Source organism: Oncorhynchus gorbuscha, linkage group LG02 (assembly GCF_021184085.1).
Source record: "Oncorhynchus gorbuscha isolate QuinsamMale2020 ecotype Even-year linkage group LG02, OgorEven_v1.0, whole genome shotgun sequence".
Lineage (NCBI taxonomy): Eukaryota > Metazoa > Chordata > Actinopteri > Salmoniformes > Salmonidae > Oncorhynchus > Oncorhynchus gorbuscha.
The window spans coordinates 80,581,637-80,604,674 of record NC_060174.1 but is presented as its reverse complement, the minus strand read 5'-3'; the positions used below and the strand labels follow the sequence as shown (position 1 = coordinate 80,604,674).

Sequence of the window (23,038 nt, the reverse complement as noted above, 5' to 3'; positions counted from 1 at the left end):
AAGGAATACCTAGGATAGGATAAGTAATCCCTCTCACCCCCCCCCCTTTAAGATTTAGATGCACTATTGTAAAGTTACTGTTCCACTGGATGTCATAAGGTGAATGCACCATTTTGTAAGTCGCTCTGGATAAGAGCGTCTGCTAAATGACTTAAATGTAATGTAAATGCATTGTCGGAACTAGAAGCACAAGCATTTCGCTACACTCGCATTAACATCTGATAACCATGTGTATTTGACAAATAAAATTTGATTTGATTTGATTCCTTCCACATTAGCTGCAGTGATTACTATTTACTAGTTATCAAAAAATGTCATATTCAATATATTCACCTCACCCAGTATTGTTATCAAAATTTACCAGAAAGCATGTAGTCCTTGACTCAGACAGTGTAGTAGTGTGGGCTCTATATCATCTCATTAGTGTGCAAGATCTTGAGAATCAGCTGTACAGTCGGGGCCAGAGGTTTTGAGAATGACACAAATATTAATTTTCAGTCTGCTGCCTCAGTGTCCTTAGATTTTTTTGTTGTTGTCAGATATTACTATGGAATCCTGAATTATAATTACTAGAATTTCATGAGTGTCAGTCTTTTATTGACAATTACATGAAGTTGATGCGAAGAGTCCATATTTGCAGCATTGACCCTTCTTTTTCAAGACCTCTGCCATTCGCCCTGGCATGCTGTCAATTAACTTCTGGGCCACATCCTGACTGATAGCAGCCCATTCTTGCATAATCAATGCTTGGAGTTTGTCAGAATTTGTGGGTATTAGTTTGTCCACTCGCCTCTTGAGGATTGACCACAAGTTCTCAATGGGATTAAGGTCTGGGGAGTTTCCTGGCCATGGACCCAAAATATCGATGTTTTGTTCCCCGAGCCACTTAGTTCAGACTTTTGCCTTATGGCAAGGTGCTCCATCATGCTGGAATAGGCATTGTTTGTCACCAAACTGTTCCTGGATGGTTGGGAGATGTTGCTCTCGGAGGATGTGTTGGTACTGTTCTTTATTCATGGCTGTGTTCTTAGGCAAAATTGTGAGTGAGCCCACTCCCTTAGCTGAGGAACAACCCCACACATGACTGATGGTAGCGCTCACCTTGTCTTCTCCGGACAAGCTTTTTTCCAGATGCACCAAACAATCGGAAAGAGGATTCATCAGAGAAAATGACTTTAGCCCAGTCCTCAGCAGTCCAATCCCTGTACCTTTTGCAGAATATCAGTCTGTCCCTGATGTTTTTCCTGGAGAGAAGTGGCTTCTTTGCTGCCCTTCTTGACACCAGGCCATCCTCCAAAAGTCTTCGCCTCACTGTGCATGCAGATGCTCTCACACCTGCCTGCTGTCATTCCTGAGCAAGCTCTGTACTGGTGGTGCCCAGATCCCGCAGCTGAATCATCTTTAGGTCCTGGCGCTAGCTGGACTTTCTTGGGCGCCCTTAAGCCTTCACAACAATTGAACCGCTCTTGATGTTCTTGATGATCCGATTTAAGTGGTTGATTTATGTGCACTTTTGGCAATATCCTTGCCTGTGAATCCCTTTTTGTGCAACGCAATGATGACTGCACGTGTTTCCTTGCAGGTAACCATGGTTGACAGAGGAAGAACAATGATTCCAAGCACCACCCTCCTTTTTGAAGCTTCCAGTCTGTTATTCAAACTCAATCTGCATGACAGAGTGATCTCTAGCCTTGTCCTCATCAACACTCACACCTGCGTTTACGAAATAATCACTGACATGATGTCAGCTGGTCCTTTTGTGGCATGGCTGAAATGCAGTGGAAATGTTTTTTGGGGATTCAATTCATTTGCATGGCAAAGAGGGAATTTGCATTTCATCTGATCACTCTTCATAACATTCTGGAGTATATATGCAAATTTCCACCATACAAACTGAGTTAGCAGACTTTGTGAAAATTAATAATTGTGTCATTCTCATAACTTTTGGCCATAACTGTACATATGATGGAAGAGTGCACTTACATGCAAAAATATTCCACAAGACCTAGAATTGCTCTCTGTATCCCACAGAATAAGCTCACTTTTTTGTGATGAATTTAAGCAACATTTCCCGGCTTAACTTCCCATGGAAAAAATACTGAAATTTACAGGAAAGTTCCCGACCCTTTGCAACCCTAGTTAAGGTCATGAGAGCACTTCCCATGGCCCGTTTGTGTAAAGTACTTGTTACACACAGATCAGATGGCATGTACATAAAATCTAAAATGACCCTGTTGTTTCTTCAGGATTGTTTACTGTGTCTGCAATTTCTGTGTGAAATACCTCATGCACTGCATGTTGCTTTTGGAGAGAATGCTTTTTACTACACCACAGATGTTTTCTCCCCTCTATGGTTTGGTGCCCCTCTAAAGTAATGACTCTGCACTCTGCTGCTGTGTTGTAGGAAGGAAGTAGTGATGTTGTTTGCCCAGCTCTTGTTGACCAATGATAGACAGCGGTTGTGTTGTTGATACAGGATCCTCTCATTATCGATTTCTTTATATCCATGGAGAGGTGAAAGGCAGATAGTTAGGTTGATTATTTTAGTGCAATTAAATAGGCATGTTTTGTGCACATATAATATTGTGTACCTGTTTACTATTTCCTACAGGATCACTTTGTTGTATTGTTTACAGTAACAGTAGTGTCCCTATGGGCCCTAGGTCAGTGCACACCTCACTGACCAAACAATTTTTCTCTCTCTCCCAGTAATCAAGTGATGAGGAAGAAACTGATTCTGTTTTTCAAGAGAAGGAACCATGCTCGTAAACAAAGGGTAAGTCTCTCTCCCTGCTTTTGAGGGAGGGATTCAAGGGAAGGAAACTTCAAGGAATGTGTTGAATGCTTTGAACAAAACAGACTGATACAAACAATTGAACCCAAACACACATGGACAGCCTGACTGACATGGTTGTAAATCTCCACCACACAAGCTGTGCTCTCATAGAGATGACCCAAACGGACCATAGACAATAATACTTTGATTGTTTACCCCATTTGTAAGCTCTCTAACTGTATGCATACACAGTATGTTAAACTGCATCGCATTTCTCAATTTGGTGGCGTTTTATTGTCCGCTGCAGGTCTTTGACGCCAATTGAATTAATAGGTGGCAGTCACGCACGCTAGCTTTAGATTACATTCTCTCTTATTGGTTTTAGAATTTATTTATTCTATTTTATAACACAATTCTGTTTGAACAGGGTATCTCCTTGCATCCCTACTAGTATGGTACTGCAAGTCCAATCAGTGGCTTTCCCTTGGTCAATGGATTAAGTAACCAATGTCATCAAATGGACAGACCTCAGACCAAAACAGCACTGGCTAGCGAAATTACTCTTATCAGTTAGTCAGCCCATAGCTAAAAATAGTTTCTACTAATGATCACCCCCATTGTAAATGTTTTCCTTTTTTAAATGATGAAGGTAGCTAGCTATGGTTAACTGAGTGCGACTTTTAGCTGGCTGCTTCCAGGCAGGGTCAGGACAATGGTAGCACAGTGCGCAGCTTGGCCACCTGCCAAGAGGAAGGGGGATTGTTTGGCCCTTGCTGGTTGAGAGTGGAAACAAGGCTGTATTGTCCACCGTGTATGGGACTCTCTCTCTCTTCAATAACAAATGTTCTCTCTTTTGTAACAGTAAACTCTTGGATAATGCACATCATTTGTAAAAGCTGTAATGTTCTACATCAAACACCTCACATTTCAAGTCCATGATGGCATATGGAACTTTCTGGATTTGACAGTTGTGGCCAGCATTATGTTTTGAGAGGCGAAATATGACCAATAGGGCAGGATATCATCGGCAGAAAATGTGATTTTTGGATATATTCTACTTAGCCATGGCTATCTTGACTTACATCTGAAAGCAAATGGCTAAGATTTGCTTTAGGTCATCGTCATCATGTTGTACCTCAACATTCAAATCCCCTTTTTATAAATGTGTCTTATTGTGTGGTTCAGGAACAGAACATCTGCCAGCGCTACGACCAGCTAATGGAGGCCTGGGAGAAGAAGGTGGAGCGGATGGAGAACAACCCGCGTCGCAAGGCCAAAGATAGCCGCACCAGAGAGTACTATGAGAGACAGTTCCCCGAGATACGCAAGCAGAGAGAGCAGCAGGAGCGCTTCCAGAGGTAAACTGAAGGAACAGTGAACTGGAATTATACTTTTCTCTTGTTCTTCTTGGCGGCTATGATGTAGCAGATTAATCTAAAGTTTCCATTGATTGGTTGCGTCCTCTCGCCGCCGCCTCAAAATGCATTTACGAGGTTCCTCCCCTCTTCCCACTGTTTTGACACAACAAAGGTGAAAGCAATACAATCAATGCCTCATATAATAAGAAATTGCTACCACCTGTCCAGTTTCTTTCAGGTCAGTGCATAATGATGGAGATGAAACCAGGAGAGAGAGGAGGCCTCTTCACACTATTCAGATGCATCCTAGGTGGTGCGCTGAAGGCAGTCTGCAGTGGGCTTATCAGCTGGCTGTGTCAGGGGACAGAGTCCAGCCAGTGTCTGGCTGTTCCTGGCACACAGGCATGGGTCTTTCGCTGAAATCTCAGAGCAAGGCTGTTAAGAGGCAGGTCAGGGCTGTTTGTTCGGACTGGTAGTACTAGACCAGGCAGAGATAGAGCGCAAGCAGTGATTAGCCTCGAAAAAGTCATTGAAAATAAGAATTTGTTCTTAACTGACATGCCTAGTTAAATAAAGGAAAAATAAAAAAATGTATCATAAGGTTTAAGTGTCTGTCCTATATCTAGAAGATATTAGACCTCGGATTATATATATAAAAAAAATGTAGACATATATTTAACATTTTTTTGGGGGGGGAGGCACAACCACTTACATTTAAAAAAAAACTGGTCCCGGGTTACCTTCAGAAGAGTCACGTGACACTTGTAGGGTTCGTTGAACATTATGCTATTCTCTGTTTTGCTCGTGAGAGTTATCTTTCTAGGTAGTGGTCATAATAGTTTATGGGCCAAACTGTTCGGATGCTACCTATGTTTTTGTGAGATGACCGATTTTTGGCATGTCAAATGGCGCTGTAGCTCTGCCACTTTCCACTAGAGATGTGGAAGGCCGACCTAGGCGAATGTGGTGGATTGAGACGTAGCCCATACAAAAAACATTGCTAGTTTAAACAGACAGATTTTGAAGGTTGCATCAATCAACTCTTAAGGATTAAAGGAGTGGTGAAGGAGGTAAACTTATTCCTGTATGCCTAAACAGCCTTGTTAGCAGACAATGTTCTCCCTGCTTTGTTTGAAGATTTCTCAGAAAACCTGTTTGTTACAGCTTGATTTAGCCTCCTTTTTTTCTTCTTTTTGGAAGGGTAATGGAAGGGAGGGAAGGAGGGAAGGAGGGGCACACTGATGTGATGGCACCTACCCAGTATTGTTATATGGAGGATGCACATTTGGTATTTTTAAAAGGTCATTATGTTTCTTAATATCTGTGTTTGTTCTCCAATTTAGGGTTGGTCAGAGAGGAACTGGAATGTCTGCGACCATTGCCAGAAGCGAGCATGAGATTTCTGAAATCATCGATGGCCTTTCTGAACAGGAGGTGAGCGCTGTCAACTTTGAAACATCTCAGTTAAAGGTCATCGTCCATTACCACTTCCTCTAGTTCTCAAGAATTGTAGGCGTGTCATTGGCTACATCGCAATTGTCCACCCTTCTCTCTGCACTTCCTGTCATGGATTTCAGTCGTTGAAATGCCCTCCAGCCAATGCTTGCATCAATCCTATGCTTTTAAATTAATGACGAAGTATGCAAGTACATACTTAGGAAGAACGGTGTGGAATCTGGATGCAGCCATTCAATCATCATCAGAGTCAAGTTCAAGTTGAAACAAAGTTAACAAAAATGTAAATAGCTTAACCCCTCCTCTCGTCTAATAGAATAACGAGAAGCAGATGAGACAGCTGTCCGTCATCCCACCCATGATGTACGACACCGAACAGAGGCGAGTCAGGTTCATCAACATGAACGGCCTGACGGATGACCCCATGAAGGTGTACAAGGCTCGGCAGTTCATGAATGTGTGGACCGAACATGAGAAGGGTATCTTCAAAGAAAAGTGAGTACCAGTTATTTTTTGTTGTCCTTATAGCAGGGATCATCAACTAGATTCAGCTGTGGGACGATTTATTCTTGAGCAGATGGTCAGGGGGCTGGAACATAATTACACATTTGCAGACTGCAAATTGACCACAAGAAGGCCAACATACACTATTTGATTTAAACAATTTCAGTCCATGCTTACATTTGTCTACGATCACATACAGTGGGGAGAACAAGTATTTGATACACTGCCGATTTTGCAGGTTTTCCTACTTACAAAGCATGTAGAGGTTTGTCATTTTTATCATAGGTACACTTCAACTGTGAGAGACGGAATCTAAAACAAAAATCTTGAAAATCACATTGTATGATTTTTAAGTAATTAATTTGCATTTTATTGCTTGACATAAGTATTTGATACATCAGAAAAGCAGAACTTAACATTTGGTACAGAAACCTTTGTTTGCAATTACAGAGATCATACGTTTCCTGTAGTTCTTGACCAGGTTTGCACACACTGCAGCCGGGATTTTGGCCCACTCCTCCATACAGACCTTCTCCAGATCCTTCAGGTTTCAAGGCTGTCGCTGGGCAATACGGACTTTCAGCTCCCTCCAAAGATTTTCTATTGGGTTCAGGTCTGGAGGCTGGCTAGGCCACTCCAGGACTTTGAGATGCTTCTTACGGAGCCACTCCTTAGTTGCCCTGGCTGTGTGTTTCAGGTCGTTGTCATGCTGGAAGACCCAGCCACGTTCCATCTTCAATGCTCTTACTGAGGGAAGGAGGTTGTTGGCCAAGATCTTGCGTTACATGGCCCCATCCATCCTCCCCTCAATATGGTGCAGCCGTCCTGTCCCTTTTGCAGAAAAGCAACCCCAAAGAATGTTTCCACCTCCATGCTTCACGGTTGGGATGGTGTTCTTGGGGTTGTACTCATCCTTCTTCTTCCTCCAAACACGGCGAGTGGAGTTTAGATTCAAAAAGCTCTATTTTTGTCTCATCAGACCACATGACCTTCTCCCATTCCTCCTCTGGATCATCCAGATGGCCATTGGCAAACTTCAGACGGGCCTGGACATGCACTGGCTTGAGCAGGGGGACCTTGCGTGCGCTGCAGGATTTTAATCCATCATGGCGTAGTGTGTTACTAATGGTTTTCTTTGAGACTGTGGTCCCAGCTCTCTTCCGGTCATTGACCAGATCCTGCCATGTAGTCCTCGGCTGATCCCTCACCTTCCTCATGATCATTGATGCCCTACAGGGTGAGATCTTGCATGGAGCCAAGGGTGATTGTCATCTTCATCTCAAACTTCTTCCATTTTCTAATAAATGCACCAACAGTTGTTGCCTTCTCACCAAGCTGCTTGCCTATTGTCCTGTAGCCCATCCCAGCCTTGTGCAGGTCTACAATTTTATCCCTGATGTCCTTACACAGCTCTCTGGTCTTGGCCATTATGGAGAGGTTGGAGTCTTGTTTGATTGAGTGTGTGACAGGTGTCTTTTATACAGGTAACGAGTTCAAACAGGTGCAGTTAATACAGGTAATGAGTGGAGAACAGGAGGGATTCTTAAAGAAAAACTAAGTGTTTTCTGGCTCTGGCCCAACCCATCGGTTTCTGGACCAATCAGACGACCCTGAAGCATTTGGTTACGTGTTGGGCAGGTACTCCGATCCAGACTTTTCCAGAGAAGAAACTTAAGTCTGTGGGTGTAGTGTAGCCTTTGCCTGGAGCAAGGAGTCTGGGTTGCCAGGCAACCATCCCTCAGCTGTATACCAAAACAAGTGGCAGGGCTGCAGTTTAAAAAATTTTTTTATCCCAAAATGAAGCTTTAACCGTGACTATTTTCCCTTGTTTTTCTCACAGGTTTGTTCAGCACCCAAAAAATTTCGGCCTCATTGCTTCTTATCTAGAGAGAAAGGTGAGCTACAGTGGATTGAATTCATTCTCTGGTGATTTTACTCTGTAGTAAAGCCTATTCTCCACTCTCCCCCATATGTTTATGAAGTTAATCCAACAAACCCAAAAGCACATGGTTTGCATTTGTCTGTTATTTAAATGTTTCATGGGCACTTATGTCCCTCTGTCATCTCTCTCTCTGCAGTGTGTTTCCGATTGTGTCCTGTACTACTACTTGACCAAGAAGAACCAGAACTACAAGACACTGGTGAGACGCAACTACGGCAGACGGCGAGGGAGAAATCACGTGAGTTCTAGAGAGCATCTTCACTAGGGAATGGCTAAATGTATTTATGAGCTTTGGAAATACCGAGAGGCTGTCTGGGTGGGATTTAACCAGTAAATAATGCTTGTGTCAGGGACTGGAATGCCAATGCCCCCCCCCCCATTGTTTTCGAGTGTCCCTGAAATGGAGCAACTAGTTGTACGGAGAGATAACCCTATGGAATGGAACATTTTACTGCATCACTCGCGAACAGAAGAAGCAGCCAAAGGATAGCCTACCACGCAATTAATTGATGACGAGACTTGTGTTTTTCACAATACCTGTACTGGTGGCATTAATAGCTTTCCTTATATTTCTCATGCAAGAAATACGTACTTACCATATGAGTAACATACAGTATGAGAACTGCAAAAGAACAATATGCCCGTAATGTACCTGTAGTTCAATGTGGAGTGGTACTGAAGCATGACATTCCATAATAGCAGTTTGCCATTTTAATAGTTGCACATTTTAACAGTTGCGTTTCCTTTGCTCAGTCATTTTCTGCAATTACTGAACCAGTGGAAGCAATTAAACATTAAAACCACTGTTCTGAACTAATATTAATACCAAATGTTTTAGGGTCCATACACAGATCAGCTACTACGTATTTGTATTTACTATGGATCCCCATTAGCTACTCTTCCTGGGGTCAGGCAAAATTAAGGCAGTTTATACAGTCTTAAAAACAATACATTCACAGATTTCACAACACACAGTGTTCCCCCAGGCCCCGACACCACCACTACCACATATCTACAGTACTAAATCCTTGTGTATGTATAGTGCTTATGTTATCGTGTGTGTATGCACCAATGTTTGTGTTGCTTCACAGTCCCCACTGTTCCATAGTGTTTTTTTTTCTTTCCTGTTTTTTAAATCTAAATTTACTGCTTGTGTCAGTTACTTGATGTGGAATAGAGTTTCATGTAGTCATGGCTCTACATAGTACTGTGTGCTTCCTAGTCTGTTCTAGACTTGGGGACTATGAAGAGACCTCTTGTGGTATGTCTTGTGGGGTATGCATGGGTGTCCGAGCTGTGTGCCAGTAGTTTAGACAGACAGCTCGGTGCATTCAACATGTCAATACCTCTCATAAATTGAAGAAGTGATGAAGTCAATCTCTCTACTTTCAGCCAGGAGAGATTGACATGCATATTATTATTAGATCTCTGTGTACATCCAAGGGCCAGTCGTTCTAAGCCAATTGCAATTTTCCTAAGTACTTTTTTGTGGCACCTGACCACACGACTAAACAGTAGTCAAGGTGCAACAAAACTAGGGCCTGTAGGACCTGCCTGGTTGATAGTGTTGTTAAGAAGGCAGGGCATTGCTTTATTATAGACACCCTTCTCCCCATCTTAGCTACTACTGCGTCAATATGTTTTGACCATGACCGTTTACAATCTAGGGTTACTCCAAGCAGTTTATGCATCTCAATTTGCTCATTTTCCACATGATTTATTACAAGATTTAGTAGAGGTTTAGGGTTTCGTGAGTGTTTTGTTCCAAATACAATGATTTTAGTTTTAGGGCTAACTTATTCCTTGCCACCCACTCTGAAACTGACTGCAGCTTCTTGAGTGTTGCAGTCATTTCAGTCGCTGTAGTAGCTGACGTGTATAGTGTTGAGACATCCGCATACATAGACATTCTGGCTTTACTCAAAGCCAGTGGCATATCATTAGTAAAAATTGAAAAAAGCAAGGGGCCTTACCAGCTACCCTGGGGAATTTCTGATTCTAACTGGATTATATTTGAGAGGCTTCCATTTAAAGAATGTCCTCTGTTCTGTTAGACAATTAACTTTTTATCAACAATATAGCAGGGGGTGTAAAGCCATAACACACATTTTTCCAGCAGCAGACTATGATCGATAATGTCGAAAGCTGCACCAAAGTCTAACAAGGCAGCCCCCACAATCATTTTATCATCAGTCATTTGTGTAAGTGTCCTTCCCCATAAGCATGCTGAAATTCTGTTGTCAATTTTTTTTACTGTGAAATAGCCATGTATTTGGTCAGACACAATTTTTTTCTATAAGTTTACTAAGGGTTGGTAATAAGCTGATTGGTCGGCTATTTGAGCCAGTAAAGGGGGCTTTGCTATTCTTGGGTAGCAGAATGACTTGAGCTTCCCTCTAGGCCTCAGGCCACACACTCTCTAGTAGGCTTAAATTGACTGTGGCAAATAGGAGTGGCAATATCGTCTGCTATTATCCTCAGTCATTTTCCATCTAGAGTGTCAGACCCTGGTGGCTTGTCAATTGTTGATAGACAACAATCATTTTTTTCGCCTCTTCCACACTGACTTTACGGAATTCAAAAGTGAAATTCTTGTCTTTCATAATTTGGTCTGATATACTTGGATGTGTAGTGTGAATGTTTGTTGCTGGCATGTCATCCCAAAGTTTGCTAAAGAAAAAAAAGAAAAAGATTCAAGAAGTTTGCATTATCAGTGGTCTTTGATGAATGAGCCATCTGATTCAATGAATGAAGGAGCCGAGTTGGCTTTTTAACCCAAAATGTAATTTAAGATGTCCCAAAGCTTTTTAATATCATGTTTTATATACTTTGTCTTTGTTTCATAGTGTAGTTTTCTTCACTCACATGATTTCTTAATTTGCAGTACGTTTGCCAATTAGTTGGGCTTTCAGACTTAATTGCCATACCTCTCAACCATACAATTTTTAAATTCCTCATCAATCCAAGGGGATTTAACAGTTTTTAGTTGTTTTCTTAATGGGTGTGTGCTTATTAGTAACTGGAATAAGTAGTTTCATAAATGCGTCAAGTGCAGCGTCTGGTTGCTCCTCTCTACACACCACAGACCAGCAAATATTCTTTACTTCATCAACATATGAATCACTACAAAACTTGTTGTATGACCTCTTATACACTATATTAGGCCCAACCTTTGGAACTTTGGTTTTCCTAGATATGGCTATTATAATTGTGATCACTACATCCTATGGATTTGGATACTGCTTTAAAGCAAATGTGATCAATACATGTTGATGATTTAATTCCTGTGCTGTTAAAATCTACCCTGGTAGGTTGACTGACAACTTGATCCAGGTTGCAGGCACTGGTTACAGTTTGAATTTTTTTTCCTGAGTGGGAAGCTTGATTATAGCTAGTCAATATTTTAAATCACCTGGAAAATATACTTCTCTGTTGATATCACATACATTATCAAGCATTTCTCACACATTATACAGATAATGACTGTTAGCACTTGGTGGTCTATAGCAGCTTCCCATGAGAATGGGCTTCAGGCGAGGCAGATGAACCTGTAGCCATATTCTTCAACAGTATTTAACATTAGATTGTCTCTAAGCTTTACAGGAATGTGGTCCTCAATATAGACCGCAACACTGCCTCCATTGGCATTTCGGTCTTTTCGGTAGATGTTATAATCATGTTTTGCAACTACTGAATCATCAAAGGTGTTATCTAAGTGAGTTTCAGAGTCAGAATATCAATGTCATCTGTTACAAGTTATTGACTTCATGGACCTTGTTTCTTAGCCTACATATGTTAATATGGGCTATTTTTAGCACTTTTCTGGGTTGCTGGATTGTGGGGACATAGTCCAGGAGCCAAGATGATTTGGATGGACTCCGTCATTCCTGTAGAGTATCTTCTGTTTCCAGAAGGTGTCAAAGTTATCAATAAAAGTGGCTCCAGCACAGCTATAGTAGTCTTTTAGCCAGATGTGTAATGCCAGCAGTCTGCTGAATCTTTCACCCGCATGTTTCTCATATCGAATTTGACTGAGCACAGAATGCATCCCTGCAATGAGAATATCAAATACAGTTCAGAGTGTGATGTCAGATGTGTCATATCAGAATCAGTGCTTCATCCAATATCATGTGTGACAGCTGTCGTCAGTCAGCTGCAAGGACAAAAATATTGAGTGGAGGGGGAGCCAGGCCATTAAGGATCTTGAATACAAGACATGCGTCGGTGTATTGCACAAGATTTTCCCAACTCAAGAGCTCATGCTTTCTAAGAATGTGACAATGATGATGGCTATTGGGCTTCCTATCAAGCACTTTGAGAGCCTGTTTGTAGACAGACTGAATAGGTTTTAATGTTGTACAGCAAGCTTGGGCCCAACTAGTCAAGCAGTATGTTAAGTGGGGGAGTATCATAGAATTGAAGTACAGTTTGGTACAGGGTGTGCTGACAGAGAGGCTTCTGTTTACATTTGTTTAATTATTGGAGCGGCTCGAGCACGAGAAATGTGGATACATTGTATATTTTAACTTCGGCTGTAAGAACAAGTGCACATTACGGTCTGACTAAGCTTCACTGTCATCGCCGTCTCCGAGTGCCACTGTCATAGAGGGAAAAACAGAGCACAGCGACCACATTGCGGCCTTACATCGCTGAAAACCGCGTGTCTATAGACCAAACAACTCAAAAGTTATGCCCTATATTATCCGAGCTATACCTTCTACCCTTTCTACCACGAATCGCACGTTTTATATGATTCAATAAATCATATCATGGGCCATTTTAAACTACTTGTGGGCCGCTAATATTTTGTTTGATAACAAATGACCTTGTTTAGTAATGTTAGCTAGCTAACTTGGTAACTTGGATGGCAAAATACTATCAATTTGGATATGAGCAAATCAGCTATAAAATAATAAGTAAAATTTTCTGCAAAATAATATATTTTTTTGCCTTTTTTATATTGCTTTAAAAAAATGTCCGCAAACATCCAAGTGTAATCATTTAAGGAACTATATATGGCATATGCGATATAAGCGAAATAAAAAAAGCTAAACAAAACATCCCTTGCATGTAGGGCTGACCCCATTTAGTCAATTGTTAGGACGACAGGCTGCTGGTCCTACCGTGTGGATGGTACACCAGTACCAGTAGTACATTTTACCATTAATTCCCATAAATTTGAATCTACAATGTTTGGTTACGGTCATTTCTGAAAATGCATTCAATTTACTGTTATTTATCTTTTACCGTTCTCATTGTCAGTGGACACGTTGTTTGCGGAGTGCACAACCTCAGCTACACTTGTGAGGAACATGTTTTGGTTTATTTCATTTAGGAGTAGTCAATTTTATTCTTTGTCTTTTGTTTGTAATGCTCCTGTCAATGTTGACGAAGGACACCTAATTATACGTAGAAGACTGCTTAGGCTACTTGGCCTGTGCGCAAATGTAAGCCTATAAATGTGGCCATTTGGGGATCGAGCTCACCACCACTGTGGAACTTTTCAAAGTAATTTCTCTTTCACCTCAAACAGCAAGTAAACAAAGTTATTTTTTTACATCCATTGAGAGTGACAATAGTTCCTCAACGTAGCCTATTTGAAAAATCTTTCCAGCTCTCTTTCGATAACCACTCCGCGTGAAAGGGGGACATAAATTACATGCTCTGTTCCGGTGGAAACATCATACAATAGGCCTACCTGATTTTCTTCTTATCCGTTGCGCACAAAGCCTATAGCTATGTTTGTCCGGAGTTCACTGGAGCAGGAAACTCTGAGGGCCCAGAATATTTTATACAATGGTGCAAGTTTTCTAGCATGAGCTTCAGGCCTGACCCAAGTTAATAGTTGAAACATTGTATCAAGTTCTTTGCAGACAGGTCATGTGTAGCCAATGTGATTTATAGGGTATTTTGTTTTTATCAGGATATTTTCTACCTGCAGGCTGAAATATTTTATTTGTTGGCTTTATGTAGGTTATTTTTACATATTTGGCAATGGTAATAGAAGTTACTTTTTAGGTTCATCATTTTCATTTAGATTTGGATATCATTTTGATTAAACACATGACAATGATTTTGAGATATGAAGACTTTATTATAAATGGAATGAAACTGTTCCACGGAAATGTGCATATGAAAATCATAACTGGCACGCAGATCGGTAGAAAATGGTATGAATAATTGGCACTACAAATTAAAAAGGTTGCTGACCCCTGGTGTAGCCTATTAGGAGCGTAACATCAGAATCTGCAAAGGCCAGCAGTAGCGGGAGGAAGAGAGATGGGAAAAAAAAAATGTGTTCATTTTTTTCTGGTTATGCAATCTGGATCTCAGGCTCCCTCTAGTAATTTGTGTCTAAATTATTTAATCAGTTTACTTAAAGCATCAGACAAGCTCAGTTGCCTACATACGGTTGATTTTATTAAAACATATAGGGTGTGTCTATATAAGGGAAAAATACACATTTACACATTTTGATTGGTCAAAAGAACAGACCAAGAAAAAAAAAATGTTTTTGTCGTGGACAGCCCTAAACCAATATAATCATAGGAAGGAGGTGGATCTGTTTGTTTTTGTGTAGCACACGTGCAGAAGTTATAGAAAATGGTATCTTGATTTTGACTTGGCATCACATCATTAATAAAATGTTGGTATCTTGACAACCCTACTCTGAAAATAAGGCAATTGTTTTGCAGTTTACACAGTATTGATTCGTTTCCGTTTCACCTTTTTGGGCCCTCACCAGTTTGCATCCCTGCATTAAATAACAAGAATTACAATTCATACAAATTTAAAATGCACATAAAGCCAGCTAAATGTATATCTAGCTGGCTATGTTAGCTAGTCAACTTGTTAATTAATGATTTGCTTAAATGAACTTTAAAGAAAAATATACATGATTGTTTGTCTCCACATTAACAAACATATTCCTCTTAATTGTAATTGTTTTACATGATTCGTTGTGAAGTTATAATTACTTACATTTGTTTAGGTCCTAGTATTTTTGTCAGCCATTATTCTTGAAGCAGCTCTCCAGTGTTGTGTCGCAGAGCTTCATGGGAGTTTTGGGAAACGCTTGATAGAAAGTCTGCTCCTTAGGGCCTCCCGGGTGGGGCCTCCCGGGTGCCGCAATGGTTAAGGAGCGCTGTACTGCAGCGCCAGCTGTGCCACCAGAGACTCTGGGTATGCGCCCAGGCTCTGTCGTATGTCATGCAATAAAATACAAATTAATTACTTAAAAATCATACAATGTGATTTTCTGGATTTTTGTTTTAGATTCCGTCTCTCACAGTTGAAGTATACCTATGATAAAAATTACAGACCTCTAAATGCTTTGTAAGTAGGAAAACCTGCAAAATCGTCAAAATCGCTAGTGTATCAAACACTTGTTCTCCCCACTGTATATGCTATTGGCTATGCATCAAAGTAGCCTATTTTGCATTGATAAGCAAATATAATCTCGGCGACTGTTCAAACAGTAAACCAAAAAACATTGTAGCCTTATTACCCCCCCCCAATGTATTTTGTTTTAGATGTAATAACTCGTGGTTCCAGGCTACTGGTAAAAACAGCTGTGAGATGTGCTTTTTTTGCATTGTTAAACAAATATATTCTCAGCGAATGTTCAAATAATAAACCAAACAACATTGTAGCCTTATAGAATCCCACAAAAAAAAATGTTTAGATGTGATCACATTATTCTAGGCTAAAACAACAAGCTATGTGTTTTTTCTTTCTTCATGATGACATAAATAGAATGTCAATTTTCGGCTAATATGGGAGCGAATACATTGAAGCAGCATATCAAATTAGGATAATGTTGTAGATTACACTGGCAAGTACAAGAATGTTTGCCAGGGCATATTATTTCATGTGAAGATGTGAGAAGCTTAAAGGTTAGCTAGCCTGCAGTGTTTTAGCCAACTTGCTAGCAAGGGGAGAGAATTGTCAGTCTTTTTTCTTTCACAACAAATGAGAAGATGAGAAGTATTTTGTTTAGAAGTAATGATTCCAGGCTATTGTGAAACGGTGGACCCTGCTGTAGCTAGCCATGTGATTTTTTTTCTTCTTCTCCATTGCCAAAACATGACATTCAATTTTTTTTTGCTGATATGGGAATATATTACACAGGCAAGTATAATATTTGCCAGGCATATTTTATTTATTTTTATGAATCTGATTATTTCACATGGAGATGTGAGAAGCAAAAAGGCTAGCTAGCTTGCTGTACTTTTAGCCAAGCTAAAGCCAGCTAGCCAGGCTGCCAACTAGCTACTATTTATTTTTTATTTAACTAGGCAAGTCAGTTAAGAAGAAATTATTATTTTCAATGACGGCCTAGGAACAGTGGGTTAACTGCCTTCTTCAGGGGCAGAATGACAGATTTTTACCTTGTTAGCTCGGGGATTCAATCTAGCAACCTTTCGGTTACTGGCCCAACGCTCTAACCACTAGTCTACCTGCCGCCCCTACTTGCAAGGGAAGGCGACTCAAAATGAAGAGAAAAAAAACACAAATTAAATACTTTGCTTTTGCCCCCTTGTGAATGGGAGTTGGATCGGCAAGGATGTAATGTTACCAAAAAGGCGCATGCATGCACATAGATCAACAGAGTGGCGCTTGTAGTGACCTTTAGCCCACAGTGCCTCAGCTCTCCCTCCCTCCCTCTCTCTGTGTATCAGGCTAGCAGTAGAATCACAGAGGCTTGTGAGGTTTGGGAGCTGAGTGAGCGAAGGCTCTTAATGTGTTGTGTAGGTAAATAAGAACCAGGCCCAGGCATAGAAGCAGAATAGAGTGGAGCTAGGTCTGGGCTGGCTTGCTGAGACTGATTTATGGAAGGGCTAGGGAGCAGCGGAGGTTCCCAGGAATCTTTTTAATCTGGTTGCCATAGTCGGAAGGCTCCGTGTTGCTTTCCAGAGCCTGAGGGAAGAGAAAGCGAGACTGAGGTCAAAAAGGAAAGTCAGACTCCCTCTCTGTGCACTCACCCAGTCATCCTCAATTCTAGTCTCCGTCCACCCTAACTGCTAAAATATGTTGATGCGCTTCAGTAGGCTCTCTTGTTTAACTTTTTTCAGAGGGTTTAAGGTAATTTCCTCAATTTGGTTATGGTGAGAAACTTGTCAGAACCTTTATTTCTGCAGAGGGAGTGAGAGAGCGGCAGTTGCTTTTACATTGGGTGAGATGCAGACTTCACTTCACTCAATAAGGTTATCCGTGCCTTGGAGCTCTGCTTACCAACGGCGTGCCCGTGCTGTTTTACTTCAGACGTGTTTTATATTGTTTCCCTCTCTCACAAGAACACTGGAGGAGTTTTAATCAATGAGGTTTATGCACATTTTGTCATTTTTGTTTCGTAATCGCCTACTCAGCCCTGAGACTCTGTTTTCCCTCATTCAAATCCAACAAGGCTATCTGTTTGGAGAGTAGAAAAAAATAAAACATAGTTGGAGGCTGCAGTTGAGTTGATTGAGTGTTTTCCATTGGATTTGGTCCTTCTGTAGCTCAGTTGGTAGAGCATGGCGCTTGTAACGCCAGGGTAGTGGGTTCAATTCCCGGGACCACCCATACATAGAATGTATGCATACATGACTGTAAGTCGCTTTGGATAAAAGTGTCTGCTAAATGGCTTATTATTATTATATTATTATTATTATATTATTATTATTATTATTATTATTATTTGAGCAGTGGTCTGAATGTGGGTTAGCGTTACATACTGTGCATTCGGAAAGTATTCATTTTGTTTCGTTACAGCCTTTGTAATTTACATTTTAGAAAGTCTAAATGGGTTTTTCATCCCGTTTGTAAACAGATCCCTTATTTACATAAGTATTCACACCCTTTGCTGTGAGACTTGAAATTAAGCTCAGGTGCATCCAGTTTCTATTGATAATCCTTGATGTTTCGACAAGCCATGAGGTCGAAGGAATTGTCCGTAGAGCTCCGAGACAGGATTGTGTCAAATCACAGATCTGGGTACCAAAACAATGGAATGGAGCAAGTGCAGAAATCCCTGATAAAAACCTGCTCAGAACTTCAGACTGGGGGCGAAGATTCACCTCCCAACAGGGAAACGACCCTAAGCACACAGCCAAGACAACACAGGAGTGGCTTCGGGACAAGTATCTGACTGTCCTTGATTACCAGCCAGAGCCCGGACTTGAACCTGATCGAACATCTCTGGAGAGACATAATAATAGCTGTGCAGCGATGCTCCCCATCCAACCTGACAGAGCTTGAGAGGATCTGCAGAGAAGAATAGGAGAAACTCCCCAAATACAGGTGTGCCAAGCTTGTAGCGTCAAACCCAAGAAGACTCAAGGCTGTAATCGCTGCTGAAGGTGCTTCAATATAGTACTGAGTATAAGGGTCCGAATACTTATGTAAATGTGATATTTCATTTGTTTTTGCTTTGTCATTATGGGGGATTGTGTGTAGATTGAGGGGGGAAATTGATTTAATAAGTTTTAGAATATGGCTGTAACTTAACAAATGGTGAAAAAGTGAAGGGGTCTGAATACTTTCCAATTGTACTGTAAGTGGTAGTGGTATGCCCTGGGGCTGCTGTTGAAACAGGCAGCCAGCCTGCACTCACTTTAGGGCTGGGCGATATTGACAAAATATATCACAAAAATGTAAAAAAAATTAAACTTATTTTATGTTTTTGAATTAGTTCGATATATGCTTTGAGTAATTAATGACCCTAGGATGGCAACACATAAATTATAACTTATTTCAATGGGGCTTTCTCCATTCAATTCAACTATAAAAATGGACATTGTACACGCCAGAGTTGCGTATCACACTTAACAAACCAAACACTATTTATAGAAAGTAAACTGAGAACTCAAACTGGTCCGTGCATCAATACAAGTGTATATAGTGAACTATGGTATATGCGGTTCCAGCCCCAGGTGAGCAGAGGTCGGGGCAAGGGAGGGTAAGGAATTGCACACAGGTTGGCTTTACGCCTAGATAAGAGTTGTGTGCGGGTGAGAGAGGGACTAGTGTCTCTTGTGTCTGAGGACAGCACACCAAGTCCCATCTATTAACTGGCATACGGGATTTGTATTCATTGGTACACAATTGTTTATGTTTGCAAGGTTATGGTAATATAAACCAAATGCAGACAAATGTGAATTGTTGTACGCTAAAAGCTGTGTCTGAGTTGATGATCACCTCCATGACTCACCTGTGACTTTCTGGGTGACAAACATTTAACCCTGTTCTGAAATCCCCAGCATAGCTTTAACAGCTGATTTCATAATTCATATCTCGTGTTGTCTGAGCTCCTCTAATGCCTGTATCCCAGGACGATGGACTGCCTTGGCTTTCCCTCTTGGGCTTTTCTAGCTCATTGATGCCTTTAGTGCTTCCTCTGGCCCATTCATGTCCCTTGCCCCTCTATCTGCAGAACATACAGTGGGGTCTGGAATTATTGGCTTCCTTGATAAAGATGGAGCAAAAAAGACTGCATAAAATAAATAAATAAACTGAGCTTTATTGTATGCACATAAAATATATATATTACTAATACAATTGCTCAGAGAAAGATGTTCCCTGTTTTCAATACTCCAGCACCCTCCCATTGTGAGGATAAAACATTTTAGAAAAAGGGTAAGATTGGAGAACGCATTGGGAGGGATCTTAGACCATTCATCTGTACATAATCTTTCCAGATCCTTGATTTCATTCATCTGCGCTTATAGACTGCTCTCTTCAATGGTGTTCAGAGACTGATGGCCAGTTATAAAATTTTGAATTTGTGAAGAATTAAACATTTTTGTGGATTTTGATTAGTGCTTGGGGTTATGGTTGCAAGTGGATCTTCCAGTAAGACAAAGTGTCAGCCTCCTGTCAGAGGCAACCTGGTTTTTGGCTAAAATCGCCAGGTACTTGGTGAAATTCATGATGCTGTTGACCTTAACAGGATCAGTGGAAACAAAATAGCCCCATAACACAAAGTACCACCATATTTACAGTATGGATGAGGTATTTTCTTCATATGCATTTTTTTACACACCGCTGGTGTGCATGGTCAGACTTATATTTTTGTGTCATATGACCATACAATATAACTCAGTATTTGTACTTGGCTATTTATTTGTATTTTTTGCTAAGTAATTCCAGATCCCACTGTACATGATCCCTGTGGACCCTGTACTTATAGAACATTCTGTCTATGTATGTATTAAGGGCAGAGCACAGAAAGGGCAGAGCATCAAGAGGCACCATGTCAGATAATTAATAATCGATTACTCTAGCAATAGTGCTCCCTGCTGCCTCCAGACCAAATGTTGCACACCCCCTGGAGACCGAGGTTTGATTCACTGGTCCGTCTCATCATCTCCCTCTAACATACCACTGTCTATGGAAAATATGTACAATGAAATACAGGTGTGATAAGTGGGTAAAATTGATGAGAAAGTGTTGGTGTGGTGCAGTTGTATTAACAGTATCTTAATAGTACATCATATTTTATCACGGATGTAACATCGTGTTCCACTCACTATTGTTTTTCCCACTGCCTGGTGACCTTCAGTCTTATCTCACTTGGCAGAGTAGCAGGGTATAACTGCAGAGTAGAGGCCCGAGTGGACTTCTCTACTTCTGAACCACTATAGATTAATGCCACCAGTCAAGTCGTAAGAATAATGTGTGTGTTGTACTCATACTTGATGAGAGAATAGACTAGTTTGTGTGTTAAGACGCAACATTCCTGCTACTACTACTTGAGCCCATTTAAAGGATTGTCTGGCTTCTGACAATGGCTTTTACATATACTAAACAAAATAGAAACTCAACATGTAAAAATTTCAAAAATGTTACTGGGTTACTGTTCATATAAGAGAACCAGTCAATTGAAATAAATAAATTGGGCCCTAATCTATGGATTTCACATGACTAGGCAGTGGTGCCGCCATGGGTGGGCCTTATTCTCAAGTGGATGGGCCTTAGCCGGGGTGCCAGACACAGCCAATCAGAGTGTGGGGGTTTTCCCCACAAAAGGGCTTTATTACAGACAGAAATACTCCTCAGTTTCATCAGGTGGCTGGTTTCAGATGATCCTGCAGGTGAAGAAGCCAGATGTGGAGGTCCTGAGTTGGCGTGGTTACACGTTGTGACACCGGTTGGACATAAAATAAAATGACGTTGGAGGCAGTTTATGGTAGAGAAATTAGCATTAAATTCTCTGGCAACAGCTCTGGTGGACATTCCTGCAGTCAGCATGACAATTGCACACTCCGTGAACACTTGAGATCTGTGGCATTGTGTTGTGACAAAACTGCACCAAAAAGTGGCCTTTTATTGTCCCCAGCACAAGGTGCACCTGTGTAATGATCATGATGTTTAATCATCTTCTTGATATGCCACACCTGTCAGGTGGATGGATTATCTTGGCAAAGGAGAAATGCTCACTAACAGGGATGCAAAACATTTGAGTGAAATAAGCGTTTTGTTTTTATGAAAAAAGTTGGGATATGTTTTTTTCAGCTCATGAAACATGGCACCAACACGACATGTTTTGTTTATTTTTGTTCAGTGTAGTTAGAGGAAGCGACTCTGTTACTATATGTCAGTCTATACAAGCAGAAACAAAAAGGTATGGCTCTGTTTGCCTCGGAGACAGGAGGACATCCAGTGGGGCAAAAAAGTATTTAGTCAGCCACCAATTGTGCAAGTTCTCCCACTTAAAAAGACGAGAGGCCAGTAATTTTCATCATAGGTACACTTCAACTATGACAGACAAAATGAGAAAAAAAAATCCAGAAAATCACATTGTAGGATTCTTTATGAATTTATTTGCAAATTATGGTGGAAAATAAGTATTTGGTCACCTACAAACAAGCAACATTTCTGGCTCTCACAGACCTGTAACGTCTTCTTTAAGAGGGTCCTCTGTCCTCCACTCATTACCTGTATTAATGGCACCTGTTTGAACTTGTTGTCAGTATAAAAGACACTTGTCCACAACCTCAAACAGTCACACTCCAAACTCTACTATGGCCAAGACCAAAGAGCTGTCACACGAAGGACACCAGAAACAAAATTGTAGACCTGCACCAGGCTGGGAAGACTGAATCTGCAAAAGGAAAGCAGCTTGGTTTGAAGAAATCAACTGTGGGAGCAAATATGAGGAAATGGAAGACATACAAGACCACTGATAATCTCCCTTGATCTGGGGCTCCACGCAAGATCTCACCCCATGGGGTCAAAATCGTGAGATTTTGAGTGTAAACCTCCTTCCGTCAGCAAGGGCATTGAAGATGAAACGTGGCTGGGTCTTTCAGCATGACAATGATCCCAAACACACTGCCCGGGCAACGAAGGAGTGGCTTCGTTAGAAGCATTTCAAGGTCCTGATGTGGCCTAGCCAGTCTCCAGATCTGTATATCACAAGTTTGGTTCTGGGGTCACAGGAGTCATGATGTGGCCAGCAGCCCTCCGCATCATCAGTCCAATAATCACAACTATTAGCCTTGTTCAGCCAGAGCACACAGCCACTGACCTTCTCACATGCAAATGTATCAGCCAGTCATCTCTTCTGCTGTAAAGGGTTATGTAACAGTGTGGAAAAAAATGTGTTTGTATACATTATTGAAAGGCTGTCATTATATATAAGAGTTAGTTCTTAACTGACTCGTCGTGAAAGTTTGATTAAGTTAATATTGTCATGTATTACAGTATGCATTTAAAATGCCCATTGTCAGTGAAGTGAAAACGCCACGGCCTTGTCATATGGTGGAAAGCAGCTCAACCTGACCAAGCCTTTGACTGGAGCTTGTGTAAATTATCTGAACTTCCTCAGAGACTGGGTCGGGTGATTTGCGAGAGGGAGAGAGAGCAATGGAAAAAGAGTGAATGAGGGAGAGAGGAAAAAAAACACTGACAGTCTACTCTGTGGTTTGCTCTGGTTCGCTGTAAGCGAGAGACAACCGATAACCCCCCTCAGTAAAAGCAGAGTGGTATGCCCCAGCGATCTGACAGGCCCAAAAAACTTGA

At 41.1% G+C, this 23,038-nt stretch overlaps 1 protein-coding gene across 3 annotated transcripts in view; it reads left to right on the top strand.

Annotated features, from left to right (window-relative positions):
* The window catches only part of LOC124010745 (nuclear receptor corepressor 1-like), a 125,127-nt gene that overhangs the window by 34,464 nt on the left and 67,625 nt on the right, over nucleotides 1-23,038 (top strand). For all 3 annotated transcript variants that reach the window (XM_046323406.1, XM_046323397.1, XM_046323390.1), the window contains exons 9-14: nucleotides 2,710-2,776; nucleotides 3,962-4,134; nucleotides 5,478-5,568; nucleotides 5,906-6,084; nucleotides 7,934-7,988; nucleotides 8,172-8,273. In XM_046323406.1, coding sequence (XP_046179362.1) covers nucleotides 2,710-2,776; nucleotides 3,962-4,134; nucleotides 5,478-5,568; nucleotides 5,906-6,084; nucleotides 7,934-7,988; nucleotides 8,172-8,273 — 667 coding nt within the window. The remainder of the gene's footprint in view (nucleotides 1-2,709; nucleotides 2,777-3,961; nucleotides 4,135-5,477; nucleotides 5,569-5,905; nucleotides 6,085-7,933; nucleotides 7,989-8,171; nucleotides 8,274-23,038) is intronic.